Source organism: Portunus trituberculatus, chromosome 21, assembly GCF_017591435.1.
Source record: "Portunus trituberculatus isolate SZX2019 chromosome 21, ASM1759143v1, whole genome shotgun sequence".
Lineage (NCBI taxonomy): Eukaryota > Metazoa > Arthropoda > Malacostraca > Decapoda > Portunidae > Portunus > Portunus trituberculatus.
The window spans coordinates 5402305-5419374 of NC_059275.1; the positions used below are offsets into that span (position 1 = coordinate 5402305).

At 40.4% G+C, this 17070-nt stretch overlaps 1 protein-coding gene across 1 annotated transcript in view; it reads right to left on the reverse strand.

Annotated features, from left to right (window-relative positions):
• Nucleotides 1–10615, reverse strand: part of LOC123507270 — a 56607-nt gene extending 45992 nt beyond the window's left edge. The window contains 4 exon segments of the mRNA XM_045260043.1: nucleotides 1538–1710; nucleotides 2478–2541; nucleotides 5839–6371; nucleotides 10542–10615. Of these exon segments, the coding sequence (XP_045115978.1) occupies nucleotides 1538–1710; nucleotides 2478–2541; nucleotides 5839–6371; nucleotides 10542–10615 (844 nt within the window).
• Between the last annotated feature and the right edge of the window lie 6455 nt (nucleotides 10616–17070).

Genomic DNA, 17070 nt, shown 5'->3' on the forward strand with positions numbered 1-17070 from the left:
AATAATGAGAGGTTGGAGGGTGAGGAAGGGTGAATGAAGAGAGTGGAGGGGTAGAAGTGGCTGGATGGATGGATAAAAAAGGTGTAAGAGTATAAGTGAGTGGATGAGTGGAAGAGGAGAGTGAATGGATAGGGTGAAGGAAAACGGAAAACTGAAATATTGTAAATCATTTAATTTTAAGACTATTTCTGAATAAAATGTCTTTTTTTAATATCGCAAACAAATCAAACCTAACTTAATCTAACATTACTTATCCTAACTTAATTTCACCTAACTTGACTTAATCTAACCTAACCTAAGTTAACCTAACCTAAACAAACCAAACCTAACCAAACGCTCACAGTGATTCCATACTGACGAAGGAAAGAAAGGAAGGAGAGAAAGATGGAGAATAAAAAGAGATGGAGAAGAAGAGAAGAAAGGATGTAGGGATGGAAGGGATAGATGGATGAATGGGTGGATGGATGGATGGATGAATGGATGGAGGGAGAGAAGGAGTGAGGGACATGGTAGTATGTGATGAAAGGGTAAAAAAGAAAAGAAAGAAGGATGAGGAATGGAGCATAAGAAAAAGAAAAGATGTTGACGAGAAAAGGGAAAAAAGAGAGGAAGGAAGAAGATGGGCGAGTGAGCAGAAAGATGTAAGTGAGTGAATGGAGGTGACGAAGGAAGGAAGGAAGGAAGGAAGGAAGGAAGGAAGGAAGGAAGGAAGGAAGGAAGGAAGGAAGGAAGGAAGGAAGGAAGGAAGGAAATTGATAAAGGAAATGGGAGAGCAGCTGCAAGTCACTCAAGGAGAGAGAGAGAGAGAGAGAGAGAGAGAGAGAGAGAGAGAGAGAGAGAGAGAGAGAGAATGTGGTTAGGTAAATAGAGAGTGAGAGAGGGAGGGATGGGAGAGGTGATGGGAGGGCGCGTCTCAAGCCAGTCAGTCAGTCAGTCAGTCAGTGGGTGAATGGTGAAGGGAGGAAGAGAGGGAAGAGAAGGATGGAGGGAAGGATGGAGGGAAGGAAGAAGAGGAGGAAGGAAGGCAGGTTATGGAGGAGAAAATTATGGTTAAGTACAGGTTGTGTCATTGAGTTGAAGACACAAGGTAAAGTATTCTGTTTATTCACACACACACACAATCTCTCTCTCTCTCTCTCTCTCTCTCTCTCTCTCTCTCTCTCTCTCTCTCTCTCTCTCTCTCCACACACACACACACACACACACACACACACACACATTATAAAAAACAAACAAAGATACAGACGTGTTAATGACATAGATACAGTAGCGGACACACACATACACAAACACACACACACACACACACACACACACAGTCTCCCTTCCTTCTCTCTCTCTCTCTCTCTCTCTCTCTCTCTCTCTCTCTCTCTCTCTCTCTCTCTGCCTCACCACACACACACACACACACACACACACACACACACACACACAACAAGCGTGCAAAACTCCCCACGGCCCTACCTTTACTGTGCGTTCCCTGCGGCGTGGAGGGCGTGACGGGCGTGACGGGCGTGGTGGGCGTGGCGGGCGGCGCAGCACACGCCACAGACATAAGCCTTAGCCGCGGGTGACCAGGGCGCGCACCTCCTGCAGACGGTGACTTGACAAGGACCGCCACACACCACCCTCTTATTAAAGAAGAGGGAGAACCCGCCCCCGCATCTGCCACACCTCTCCCCGCCCCCCTCTGGACCCCCGCTGACACTTCTGTAAGGGAGAGAGAGAGAGAGAGGGTGAGAGGGTGAGGGGTGGTGGTGGTGGTGGTGGTGGTGGTGGGGTGTTTTAAAGGTAAAGAGGTGAGGAAATGAAAAGTTGGGGAGGGAGAGAGGGGATAGTGAGGGTAGGGGTGTGGTGTGAAGATTAGGGGGAGAAGGAGGAGGAGGAGGAGGAATACAATACAAAGGAAGACAAACAGCAACAGACCCTTAGGTCCTTACTAGGCTGTTTGTGAAAACTAGGAGGAGGAGGAGGAGGAGGAGGAGGGAATAAAAAAGGACCAACACCAACATCATCAATAACAAGAACAACAAACAACAACAAAACAAAAAGATATAAAGAGGAAAAGAAAAAGAAAAGAAAAATGGAAGAGAAGGATGAGGAGAAGGAAGAGGAGGAAGATTACAAAAGAATAAAAAAAATAAAAATAAACAAACAACAGCCGTACTGGCCTTAACGAGACTGTGTTTGTGACTGAAGGAGGAGGAATAGGAGGAGGAGGAGGAGGAGGAGGAAGAGGATATTGAGAAGGAGAAAGGAGAAGGGGAGATGAAGAAGTGAAATAGAGATACAACACACACACACACACACACACACACACACACACACACACACACACACACACACACACACACACACACACACACACACACACACACACACACACACACACACACACACACACACACACACACACTGCCATACTTTCCCACATAAATGAACAAAGGGAATAAATCTTGCACCACCATCACGTGTACAAAGGTGTGGTGAGAGCAGGTGTGTACAGGTGTGCAAGGCTGTGGGCAGGTGAGGGCAGGTATGCTGTGAACATAAGCGAAACCAGTGGAGGAATTAGAGGATAAAGAAAGGGGAAAGAAAGATTAAGAGGAATTTGAAAGGGAGAACGGGTTACGATGGAGAAAAAGAAAGGGAAAAAATATGATGAGAGAGTTGGAAAGGGAGGAAAAGAGCGGAGTGATAAGAGTATAGGTAAGAGAAAGGAAAGGAAGAAGCAAGAAGGTAAAGGAAGAAGCAAAGGAAGGTGGAAGGGAGGAAGCAAAATGTATAAAAATAAGGAGAAATGAAAGGTAAATAAAAGAAGAAATGAAGAGAAGATAACGAGGAAAAAAATAACTGGAAGAGAAAGGAAGGAAGAAAATGAAAATAAAGAAAATGTAGAAAATATACAGTGAAAGAAAAAATGGAAGAGAATGAGAGGAAAAGCAAAAAGAAAGGAAAAATAGAAGAAAATGGGAAAGAAAGGAAAAGGGAAGAAAGGGGAAGCAAAAGCAGAAGAAAATGGGAAGAGAGGAAGAAAAGGGAAGTAATCTCACCTGTTGATCAATTAAGGGAAAGGTATTTGTGGTTTACCTGTGCGTGTCTTAAAGATCATGTGTGGTTATTACTTAAGAAACCATGTTGCCTCACTCTCTCTCTCTCTCTCTCTCTCTCTCTCTCTCTCTCTCTCTCTCTCTCTCACGAAACATAATAACAATGCTTTTTTATTTTTCTATTTATTTTTTTTATCTTATTTATTTATTTATTTTTTTTGCAGGTTAAAGGTGGTGGGTGTGTTTTAGATACATATCCTGAGGCCAAACCTGCTAGTTCTCTCTCTCTCTCTCTCTCTCTCTCTCTCTCTCTCTCTCAACATTATGACGGAAGCAATAGGATGAAAACAAAAGAGAAGCGAGACAATAATGCAAAAGGAATGAAAGGTGGAGAGAGAGAGAGAGAGAGAGAGAGAGAGAGAGAGAGAGAGAGAGAGAGAGAGAGAGAGAGAGAGAGAGAGAGAGAGCCACTAGCAGTCAGCTTTAACACACACCAAGGCTCCCAAACACACTCCCACTCTCTCTCCCTCTCCTCTCCCTCCCTCTCCCTTAACACACCTACACTCTCCCTCTCTCTCCCTCCCTCTCCCAACAAGTGCCGCACCCTATAACATTATAATTCCTTTTTTTTCATATTTTGTTCTTAATTAAATTCTTTTCCCCTTAATACTTGTTCATTTTCCTCATCTTTCATCTGTTGTTCGTTTCCTTCATGTTACTAATAATTTTTCCTCTTCTTGATGATTTCTTTTTGTATGATTTGTTATGTCTTTCCTTAGTTATATTTTCATCTTCATCTTCGTCTTTTTTTTCCTTAAACTTCCTCTAATTCTTGCTTATCATTTCTATTCTTGAGTATTTATTCTCGTAACTTTTTTTTATTCCTACCTTTCCCTATTCCTTCTTTATCCTACTTTTTCTCTCCTCCCTATCCTGCTATTCCTTTCCTTCCTTATTCTACTCTTTCCATCTTTTCCTATCCTACACTCTCTCTCCTTTCTTATCCTCCTCTTCCTTTCCTTTTCTTATCCTACCCTTCCTCTCCTTCTTTATCCCATTCTTTTTCTCCTTCCTATCTTACCCTTCTCTTTTTCTATCCTACTCTCCCTTTCTTTCTTTATACTACTCTTCCTTTCTCCCTTATTCAACTCTCCCTGTCCTTTCATATCTAACCTTTGTCATTTTTTACACCTTCCCTCACTGCCACCCTTCATGCCAACCTTCCCTTCCCTACCCTGCCTTTCCCAGTCCTCCTCTACCATACAGGGACAGCGTGTATAGGCCTAATGCTTTTTCTGCAACCTCCCTTATCGCGACTCTCTCTTCCTGTCCCTTTCCTGCTCTTTGCGATGCTCACTAATATATTACATACTAGGACTCCCACCTGTTGGACTGTTGGGTTTCTGTAGCTTCATTTGGCCTCTTCAGTACAATGACACGTTTTCTTATTTATTCTGCTTACTATTTGGTGTTTTTAATATGAAGACTCTGGGCCATTAATCTTCTGACCTCCATAGACGCTTTCCTAATGTAAATAAGATCGTCTAATTATACCAAACGCTCAAGGTAAAAATGCGTCCCAGTATTGAAGGGGTTAACGCTATTGCTCCTTATCACCATTCCTTCTTCATCCTGTATTTCATAATCTTCAATCTAAGTCTTTATATACAGGGGTTGTCTTGTATAAGCTTTCTCTTTTTTTTTTTTTTTTTGCTTCTCTTCAGTTCATTTTTTTTCTTTCTTGCCTTTTCTTTCCTTATCCTACCGTCTGTATATAATCCTCCTCACTCTAAGCCTTACGATACAGCTACAGATTGTCGCGTATAGCCTACTACATTTTTTGCAGCGTCTCTTAATGCTAACATATTCTATCCTACTATACAGAATGCTCACCCATCCCTATCTTATCACACATGGACTGCCACGTTTAGGCCTCATGAATTTGCCCCTCTTCCCTTATGTCATGTTCTATCTCTTCACCTATCAATGGCTCGTATTTAGAAATGCTATGCTCTTTTGATCTTTTTCAGTACCGTGACGTGTTTCCATATTCTTTCTGCTTACTATTTGGCGATTTTCTATAGCTTCAGAAACTTATGTGGGGGATTAAAATAGTGAAGACTGTGGCCATCAACCTTCTGACCTCCATAGACACTTCTTAATGTCAATAAAGTGGTCTAATCACACACAAATCTCACGGTGAAAATGTGTCCCAATACTGAAGGGGTTATTGTCTATCTTCAAGGGCCACAGAGACGATTGCCCAAGTTCTGAAGATTATTCCTCTTTATCCCCTTCAGTACCATGACGCGTTTCCATATTTACTCTGCTTATTATTTGGTGATTTTCTACAGCTTCAGAAACTTATGTGGGGAGATTAAGATAGTGAAGACTGTGGCCATTAATTTTTTGACCCACATAGACCCTTCATATGTAAATAAAATAGTCTAATCACACCCGAAACTCATGGAAAAAATGCGTCTCGGTATTGAAGGTGTTAATGACTATTTTCAAAGGCTACAAAGACGATTACCCGAAGTTCTGAATAGTATTCCGCCTTAATAATCTCGAAATGTTATCAGTATGTCACTAGAACCGTAAATAACCATACGTACAAACCCGTGAAGTGGAGATACGGAGCAGAGGTGTTTCGGAAAGAACTTGTTGGACAGAGCAGAATAGAAAAATCAAACAGCATCAGGGAAGCGCCGATACAAAGACAAGGTTTCCCGAACAACACCTGATCTAACCTAACCTGACCTGACCTTCACACGTATCTCTCACCTACTGAACCAGGTGTACCAGGCAGCGTGACGGGCCCTCTGCCTCCTCCTATCGCAGCAGAAACAGCAGGAACAACACCTTTTACAGCGGCCACAAGCACAGCAAGGGGCGAAAGTAAGGCCCTCATGTGGTGTGGCGGGAGGGGAAGGGCAGGGAGGGGAGGAGGGGCAGGATGTGCATGTGGGGTAAAGGTTTCGAAGGGAGAGAAAATGCGACGTAGGGAGAGAGATGGAGAGAGACGGCGGAAGAGAGAGAAAAGCCTCCAGCAAGGTTTCCTCCACGTCAAAAAGGAAGAGGAAGAAGAGGAAGGGGAGGATGAAGAGAAGGAAGTGGGAGAACGGGAGAAAGATGTGGAAGATGAAGAATGGAAGGAAGAAGTAGGGAAGGAAGAGATAGAGGGGCTGGAATAGGAGAAGGCTGAGAAACGAGTGGAAGATGAGGAAAAGGAAGAGGAGAGATAGGAAGGATTGGAAAATGAGGAAGGGGAGGAGGAGAAGTTGGATGAAGGAATGAAGGAAGAGAAATGAAAGAAAGGAATGGAAGATGAGGTGGAAGAGTAACGTGAGGAAGGAGAAAAGGAGGAGGAGGAGGAGGGGGAGAAGCTGGAGGAAGAGGAAACTGAGGAGGGAGAGGTAAAGGAAGACGGAGAGAAGGAATACATAACTCTCTCTCTCTCTCTCTCTCTCTCTCTCTCTCTCTCTCTCTCTCTCTCTTTCTTTCTCTCTTACACACACCACCATATAACACGCCGCCTCACTCCCTCCTTTTCCTTTACCACCACATCACCGACACATCACCACCACCACCTCCACCATATCACCACCACACTACACATCACCACCACCTCCAAACATCACACTAGTATTTACATCCACATCATTCCCTAACCCCCCTTAACTACCCCCAGCACACACACCTGCCGCTGAGAGAACAGGTGTGACAGTGGTGTGACGTAAGTATGAAGGGGGGGGGTGAGTGAGGGAGAGGAAAGATAAGGGGGAGAACAGTAGAGAGTGAGGGGAAGGAATGGGAAAGAGGAATAGAAAGAAGGCATAAGAGAGATGAATAATAATGCAGAGAGAGAGAGAGAGAGAGAGAGAGAGAGAGAGAGAGAGAGAGAGAGAGAGAGAGAGAGAGAGAGAGAGAGAGAGAGAGAGGTATGTAAAGGAGAAAGGATAGAAAGGGAACAAAGAGAAGGGAAAATGAAAAAAAGGAAAGAGGGAAAACTGAAAGGAGGGAACAAAGAGGAGAAAGAGGAGGAAGAACAGGGATAAAAGGGATGTGATGGAAACATAAATGAAGTTAAAGGGAGGAAAGAGATGAAGGAAAATGAATAGAGAGGAGAGTGGAAGAAGGAAAGGGGTAAAGGGTAAGGAGGAAAGTCAAGAAGAGAGGAGAAAAAGGAGAGAGGAGGTAACAGGAGGGATGATGGGGGAGAGGGGGGAGACATGCACACTTGCTACTCGTCTCACCTGCGCCAAGATATTCATAAAAGGTAGATAGACAGACGTAATTACCTAGTTACCTGATCTTCCACCTGTAGAAGGAATCGTTCACTGCGAGATTGTTTGTACCTACGTGTTCAGTTTTTTTTTTTTTTAGTTTTTTTCATATTGTTCACTTTTCACTAACTATTTTTCACTCTTTGCGATACTCCTGGAACTATTGTGTTATGCGATTGTTATGTTTTTATGTGATAGTTGTTTCAACGGTACCTTATTTTTTTTTACAATAGTTGTTTTTTACGATTTTCTATTTTTCACTCTTCCTTTGCGATATTCCTATTTATTTTATCTATCTATTGCAAATTCTTTTTTATATATATGTTTTTCTACGATTGTTTTTTATGGTAACTTATTTTTTTTACAATAGTTGTGCTTTTTTTACGTTTTTTTTTCTACGATGCCTTTGTTTGCGATAATGTTCTGATTTATCTATTCTCTTCTTTCTTACGTGTATTTAATCTATTTCTTTCCCTTATATGTTTCAATCTATTTCTCTCTCTCTCTTACATGTTTCCATCTCTTTCCTTTATATGTTTCAATAATTTCTCTCCCTTATGTTTCAATAATCTTTTTTTTTTTTTTTACCTCTTACCTGTTTCAATAATTTCTTTCCTCATATGCTTCAATCGTTTCTTTCTCTTATATGTTTCAATCATTTCTTTCTCTTAGATGTTCCTATCTATTTATTTCCTACTGTGTGCATTTCTGTTTATTCCTTTCCTTTCCTACCTATTTTCATCTTTTCCGTCGACGTTTCTGTCTGCCGGTCTCTTCTCTCAACATTTAAAAATTCTTATTTCGTTTTCCCTTTTCTATTTTGTTTCCTTTCACTTTATTCTGTTTTCGCTTTTCCCTTTTCCCTCCCTTCGTCACACTAATCACTTTAGCTCCTCACTTTTCCTCGCTTCTCTCCTTTTTGCTTCGTTCGCTTGTCGTGTTCCTAGTTACGTTGTTATTTCATTGCGTCATTACATTTTTTTGCCTTGATTTAAATGAGATACGTGCCTAAAAGTTCCACCACTCATCGCCCTGCCTAAAAAATATTCGTAGTACTTAAAATATTTGTCACACACACGTATATTTAACGATGAACTATTATTTTCACAAAGTTTCGCTCTCTTGCCGAATTAAGCGGACACGAGAGGACTAATTAGCAGGCCGGTCCGTCACTTCCCAAATTGTTTCGTCTCTCTCTCTCTCTCTCTCTCTCTCTCTCTCTCTCTCTCTCTTGATATTTTGTAATGTATATATTTTTGAATTGTGCGATACGAGTTTTGAGATTATTTATTGTACATGCCAAAATATTTCGGGTTTTAATAGTGTATTTTTTTTATTATATTCATTCGTTCGGTTGTACTGGTTATTGTGTGATTTTCGTAATGTTTCGTGATGTGTTACGTCCCAAATTGTTTCGTTCATCTCTAGTTTGTTTTACGTATATTTTTCAATTGTACGTTACGAGTTTTGTGGCAGTGTCCAAATATTTCGCATTTTGATATCCTGCACTTTCTAATTATTTGTTTATTTGTTTTGGAAGTTTTGGAAGTTGAGTTTCAGTAATATTTCGCGATTAATATTTATTGTATACTCATTTTCTTTTGACACTTTTTATGGAATCTTTTTGAGTAAGTTGAACGCTACACATTTTCTTTTTCTTTTCGGTATATTTGTGTAGTATTTTCTTTACATTTATATTTCAGGATGACAGTTTTCTGGTTATGTAAATATAATTCTATCTTAACATCATTCAATACACATTCATTCATCCAATTGTTTCGGTAACCATCCAAGTATAATGTTCATAATGTTACGTGATTTATTACTCACTTCGTATTAATTTTTCTATTGATATCATTAAAATAAGAAATCCACAGAACGAGAATATTAAGTTTTATGACCTTCACCTTTTCACTCTTTTCTTTTCCCACCAAAAGCTCAATTCCCAAAACAATTCGTGATGATAAGGTAATTCTTTTATGAGTTTTCTTTTTTTTTTTTTTACGATATAATGTATGGATGCGTCAACTAATTCCTGTTTTACTATGCATTTATTCTAATTCAAACTTTTTAGTAATACGTAATCAAATATAAATGTCTACAATGCTCGGGTCGGCGGTGCTCGTTATCCTCATGTGGCCAGCGCGGGAAATTAGTGCCAGCAAACTAACTTCTTTTTTTCCAGTTCTATACTTTTAATGGGTAATCAGTTTGAGCGATCGTAGCGCCGGTACTACTAATTACAAAATCAATAACGCCATTCATGTGTAGATGTCATGTGATGGTGATGGTGGTGGTGATAATATGATGGTGACTCTGATGATGAATATGCTGGTGACTGTCATGATAGAGCTGATGATGTAAATTACTATGACTCTACTACTACTACTACTACTACTACTACTACTATCACTACTATCACTACTACTACAATGGCGACAACAAAACATCAATATTAAACGTGAAAATAATAATAACAATAATAATAATAACAACAAAAACAACAGTTTCTCTTACATTATACAAAAAAATGAATGAATAAAAAACTATATGGCATAATTAATTTCCATATTATTCAGTGCATAACCACAACACACACACACACACACACACACACACACACACACACACACCACCACCACCACCACCATACATCACCATTCCAGACTAGACACAACCTCCACGCCTCACACCACACACCACCACAACACAACACCACTGTTCCTACACTACCACATTTAGATCTACCACACTCCCACACCACACAACACTACTTGACCACTACACACCAAACACCTCACCACCACACACCACACCACCACTCACCACACCACACCACACCAAACACCACACTACGTTAATGGCACAGTATCACACAACACTCTTCTATCACACTATACCACCACCACACCACACCACCGCACGCAGCATCACACGGGGCATTCTCACATCACATCACTCAGTTACTCATCCAGTAGACTAAAACGAAACACGAGTAGGGTAAAAAAAAAAAAAAAAAAAGAGACAAAACTACAGGACACACCATCAGTTCCCCAGGTAAAAAAAATAAAAGGAAAAAGAAAATAAGAAAAAAAGGAAACTCAATTACTGTGAGTACGAAAAAAGACAAGATAGATGCGAAAAAAGTAACGAAATGAAAGAAAAATGCAAAAGTCCACAGAGATGACCAGTGTTACCAACTCACCCGTGCAGCAGAGAGCCGGCCTCCAGTAAGCAGGGAGCATCGTTGCCAACACTAGCGGGTGGCTGGTGTGTCATATTGAAGGTGGGAGGAGGAGGACGACGAGGAGGAGGAAGGGAGGGTGGGAGGGGCTTATGAATGAATTAAAGGCAAACTGAGTTAGTGAGAGGAAGAGGGGGAGGCGAGAGATGAATACGAGGAGGAGGAGGAGGAGGAGGAGGAGGAGGAGGAGGAGGAGGCAGAGGAGAAGTTAATAAACAAGGAAAGTACTATAGCAGAAAAGGTGGAAAGAACTTAACTAAATACAAAAGAGAAAAAAATTGAAAGATAAGAAAAAGAAAGAGGAAGATAAAAGCATATGTGGAGACACGGAAGATGAAGTCAAGGAGAAGATGGAGGAGGAAGAAGAGGAGGAGAAGACCAGACGGCAGGAGGCAACCAAGAGGAAATTGATAACAATGGAGGAAGGAGTGCTTCTCATCTCTCTTTCCTCCAGTCCCTCCTCCTTACCTCCATCTCCTTCCATATTGAACGGTGAAACCAGGAGTGGGGGGAGGAGGAGGAGAAAGAGGAGGAAGAGGAAGAAGAAGGGGAGGGAGAGGAGGGATAAGGCAATAGAATGGAGGAAAAATAAACATGAAAACACTAATGAAGATGGAGATGAAGTGAACAAACAGACAGACAAATAGAGAGACAGATAGACAGATGAAACGAGGAATGAGAGAAAGAATGTAGAGAAATTAAAATAAATGAGATATAAATAAAATAGAATCAATAACACGCAACAGTCTGCATAGGGAAATACGAGGAGGAGGAGGAGGAGGAGGAGGAGGAGGAGGAGAGGAGGAGGAGGAGGAGATTAAAGGCACATATACTATACAGAGAGAGAAAGAGGGAAAAATAGAATATTAAAGAGGAAGAAGTGAAAAGGAGGATGAAGATAGATAAAAATTACGAAAGAGGAAGGAGAAAAATGGAAGATGAAAGGTGAAGAGAGGAGACAAAAAAAGGGAAGAAAATACACAAAGAGAAGAGAAAGGAGAAAATGAATAATTGAAGAGAGAGAGAGAGAGAGAGAGAGAGAGAGAGAGAGAGAGAGAGAGAGAGAGAATATGGAAGATTGAGAAGAGAAGGGAAAAGGGAAAGGAGAGGAGGAAGTGACGTAAGAGAGCAGGAAGGGAGAGAAAAGAGAGAGAGAGAGAGGAAGGAGGGAGAGTAAGGGAGAGGAAATGTGAGAAGGAGAGGAAGAGAGTGAGAGGGATCGAGTTCTAGGGAGGAGTCAAAATGTCAACAACAATCAGCTGATGTCCACCACCATCACCGCCGCAACCACCATCACCACCGCAACCACCACCACAACCAGCAGTATAGATAGATAAATAGATAAATACACTCAATAAATTCCTGTTTTTTTTCACATTAAGATTACAATTCGTTTTCTATTTGTTTTTTTACAGCAATTTTTTTGACGGGTTGGGGAAACATAAATATCTTGTTTTTCTTTCTTTCTTTCTCTTTTCTTGCTTTCTTTTTTCTACACAGTAATTTGAAAGTGTCTGGTTTGGTCAGTGCTGTAGAAAGTAGCCAGGAACGTGAGAGAGAGAGAGAGAGAGAGAGAGAGAGAGAGAGAGAGAGAGAGGGAGAGTATCGACGTAGACACCGCAAAATAATTCCTTAGTGAATCATTCTCTCTCTCTCTCTCTCTCTCTCTCTCTCTCAAGCAATTCACAAAATAATTTCCTTCCTTCCTTCATTTCTTTCATTCATCGTTTCATTCTCTATTCTATTTTCCTTCAGTTCCTTCATTCACCGCAAATTTGTATCTCTCCTTCCTATCTTCATGATTTTATTTCTTCTTTAATTAAAATGAAGGAAAAATAAGACGGGAAAATACATGTACGTGCATTTTCCTACATTTTTTCCTTCATTTTCCTTCTCTCTATATTTTCTTTACTTCAGTCACCTCATGTTCCTTCACTCACTCCAACGAAGAAAAGATATGATTCATAATAGTCTTCTTTCCTTCCTTCTTTTCTTTCTTCTTTCCTTCATCACTTCATATTTCTATCTTTTTTTACTTATTCTTTATTTTACATCAAAGGAAACATGAAAAAAACAAGAAAAATATAGAGTTCACTGTTTATTTCCTTCATTTTTTTCCTTCTTCCTTCATTTAGTTATCCTTTCTTGCATTTCCTTCTTCCCTTCCTCCTCTTTAATTAGCTTCCTTCTTCTGTTTATTTCATTTTTCTCTCCTCATATTTTCTTCCTTCATTTCTTCTTTCATTCACTACTAAAGAAAAATGTGAAGGAAAAAAAAGGACACGAAAGAATACTATGATGGTCTTCCTTCATTCTTTTATCCATCATTTTTTTCCCCTCCTCCTTCATCATTGTCTATTTTTATTTCATTATCTCCTCCTTCACTCCTAGTCATCCCTTCTCTCCTTCACTTCCTTCCTTCACTACCTCCTTCACTTCCTCCTCTTCCTTCACCACTTCTCGAGTATTACCTCTCCACTCTTTATCACTCTTTCCTTTATCTCCATCACCACCACCACCTTCTCCTCCTCCTCCTCCTCCTACTCCTCGTCCTTTACTTCCTCCTCCTTTCCTCCTCTTCCTTCACCATGTCCCAATCTTTAACACACTACCTCTCCTTCCTTCTCGCTCTCCTCGTCCTTCACTCACCCCTTCAGCACACATACACTTGCGCCCCCTCTCTGCATTTCTTGGACACCCTGATGCAGAATCCAAGAGGTGGGGCAGGTCAGGGGGAGAGGGGAGAGTGAAGGGGGATCAGGGAGGCGATGGGGGGTGGTGGAACATTGTGGGAGAGAGGGAGAGAGAGCGTGGGAGAGTGGGAGCGTTCGCCACGGTGGTGAGAGAGGCACTGAGGACTGTTGAGAGAGAGAGAGAGAGAGAGAGAGAGAGAGAGAGAGAGAGAGAGAGAGAGAGAGAGAGAGAGAGAGAGAGAGAGAGAGAGAGAGAGAGAGAGAGAGAGAGTAGCTAGCTTTCTAAATGAACATCAATTAAATAAACTAATAAAAATTCAGAGGTAAAAGAAAATTCAACTATAAGTAGATTTATTTATTTATTAATTGAACACTTATATGACAAATGAGAGAGAGAGAGAGAGAGAGAGAGAGAGAGAGAGAGAGAGAGAGAGAGAGAGAGAGAGAGAGAGAGAGAGAGAGAGGAGGGGGGTAAATTAAAAGAAATCATGAAACGTGCAAGATAGAAAAAAATATATAAAATAGGAAGAGGAAGAGAAGGAAGGCAAAGAAGGAAAACGAAAAGGCAGAAAGATAATGGAGGAAAGAACGTAACAAGAAAAAAAGAAAGAATAAGAGATAAAGGAAGAATAAGAGAGATAACGTTAACAGAGTGTAAAAGAGAAAGAAAGAGTAGGGATAGAAGAAAAGAAGAAAAGAAAAGAACGAAAGGTTGAGAGAGAGAGAGAGAGAGAGAGAGAGACGAGGGAACAAACAGAGAGAGGGGAAAGGAAATTGCTGAGGAAAATGAGGGGAAAGAGGAGACAACTATTCTGAGAAGGGTAGAAGGAGGAAAGAAAAAGGGAGGGAGAGAAAGAAGTAAGGAAGGAGGGAGGGAGTAGGGGAGGGAGAGATGGACAGAAGGGGAAGGGAGAGGTGAATAAGGAGAGCCAGGAGGGAGGAGAGGATGGAGGCAGGGGAATGAGATATGGGAGACAAAATAAAAGGGGAGAGAGGGAGAAAGAGAAAAGGGGAGATGAAGTAGATACAATAAGGCAAACACAAGGAGGGGAAGAGGGAGAAGGAAAAATAAGGGGAGGAAGAATGGGGAGGGGAGAGCCGCCCCTCCATCTGGTCCACCCAGGAATTGATCAGCTGACGTCATGAGCCTTCCCCTCCCTCTTCTCCTCCCCCTCCACTTCTCTCCCCCTCTTCTTCTTCTTCTTCTTCTTCTTCTTCTTTCTATCCCATTCTTTCTCCTTCTATCCTTTTTTTTTTTTTAATTCTAACGCCTCCGTTTCTTGTTTTCTTATTACTCATTTATTCATCCTTTCTTCACCTCTTTCTCTTCCTTCCATTCCTCTCTATCTTCTTCTTCTTCTTCTTCTTCTTTTCTACTTCTTCCTAATCCCTCTCTTCATTTCCTATTATTCTCTTTTCTTTTTCTCTCCCTCTTTTTTCTCTCACAGTCTTTGTAAGAGAGAGAGAGAGAGAGAGAGAGAGAGAGAGAGAGAGAGAGAGAGAGAGAGAGAGAGAGAGAGAGAGAGCGCACAGTGATTCATTTTGATTATCTCTCCATTGTTTTGCCCATTTCCATTATTGTCTGTCTCTTTTCAGCATTTCTTCCTTCTTTCTTTCCTTCTCTTTTCACTTGCTCAATTTTTCTCATCTATTCTTCAATATCTCATTCTCCTCTTCCTCTTCCTTCTCCTTTTCCGTTATTTTCCCATTCTGCAACTCTTCCCATCTCTCTCTCTCTCTCTCTCTCTCTCTCTCTCTCTCTCTCTCTCTCTCTCTCTCATGGGAAGAAATGAACGTATTGGACGGAGAGAGAGAGAGAGAGAGAGAGAGAGAGAGAGAGAGAGAGAGAGAGAGAAAGCATTTCCTTCTTGATACAGTCACTGGGGAAAAAATGTGACTGTGTGTGTGTGTGTGTGTGTGTGTGTGTGTGTGTGTGTGTGTGTGTGTGTGTGTGTGTGTGTGTGTGTGTGTGTGTGTGTGTGTGTGTGTGTGTGTGTTTTACTATAACGAGAAGGAAATTTCAATAGTATGTGAAGAAATGTAAAGAACAGACAAAAAGATACATTGAGAAAGAGACGGATAGATAGATTGACAGACAGACAGACAGACAGAGATAAACAGAAATAGATAAATGGTGAAAGGCATGCAAATATACACAGATGAAATAAAAACGGAATAAACAAAGATGAATGAATAAATATGTGAAGAAGGTTAAAGATATAAAAAAAAAAACAAATAAATAAATAAATAAACAAGTACAATAAAAAACAACACACGAAAAAATGATTATAAAGCTCAATAAAACAATAATAAAATACAACAAACAGACAAATAGTAAAAAGTAAAGTTGAAATAGCATAGAGCATATCAAATAAATTTACAGTTAACCTAAAGAACACACACACACACACACACACACACACACACACACACACACACACACACACACACACACACACACACAATAATCACTTCCTTCTATTGTTTACACCAGTCACCCTTTAAGCACTTCCTTCTATTGTTTACACCAGTCACCCTTTAAGCACCTCCTCCTCCTCCTCCTCCTCCTCCTCCTCCTCCTTATTCTACAACTTCTTTTTTTTTTTTCTCTCCATCTTCATTCTTCATTTTTTTTTCCGCTCAATCTTTAAATAGTTCTTCCTTCACATTTGTAGCCATTTGTCTTCTTTCTTCTCCTCCTCCTCCACCTCCTTCTCCTCTTCCTTCTTGTCTTCTTCCTTCTCCTCTTTTTCCTCCTCGCTTCTCTTTCCAGTCTTCTTCATTTACATTATGTCCATTTGTCTTCTTTCTTTTTCTTCTTCTTTTTCTCCTTCTTCTTCTTCTTTCCTCTTCCTCTTCCCCTTCCTCTTCCAAATCCTACTTCTTATTTTTCTCTTCATTTTTCATAATTTGGTGTTCTTCCTTTTCACTTTCTTTCTTTTGTTTCATTTATCTTATTCATTTATCTTTGTTATTCTTTGTTTCCTCTTCCTATCCCACACTTTCTATTATCCATTCTCTATTTTCATTCATTTTGATCTTCTCCATCCTGCACCATTTTGTACTCTCTCTCTCTCTCTCTCCCCTCCAGCTTTATTTTTTCTTCCTTCCCCGCCATCAGTAGCAGAAACTCCTCTTCCCTTCCTCCTCCTCCTCTTCCCCTCCCTCTCCTCCTCTTCCTCCTCCTCCTCCTCCTCCTCCTCCTCCTCCTCTTTTTTCGTCTCTTTTTATAGTTTGCGCAAAACAATTTCTTTCCATTTGTATTTTCTCCATCAAAAGTTTATATTTACTACTACTACTACTACTACTACTACTACTGCTGCTTCTGGTACTATTGCTGTTACTACTGCTATTACTATCAATACTACTTTTACAATTACTTTTACAATAACTACTACTACTACTAACGATAATACTAATACTATATCTACTACTACATCTACTACTACTACTACTACTACTATTATATCTACTATTACTTCTACTACTACTACTACTATTACTACTACTACTACTACTTCTAATAATATCAATACCACGTACAAACGCTTATGTTATCTACCACTCTCTTGCATTTATCACTGATACTTTCAAATTATCTGTTCCTCTCCTTTTCCTTCATTTATCTTCAATCTCTCTTATTCTTTCTTTCTCTCTTCTGTCCACTTTTTGTTTCTTTGTTTTCTTTAAAGTTTTCTCTCAGAAATTTCGTCTTTTTTTCTGTTTTTTTTTCTTTTGCGCAGTGAAATTTTTAAAGAGAGAGAGAGAGAGAGAGAGAGAGAGAGAGAGAGAGAGAG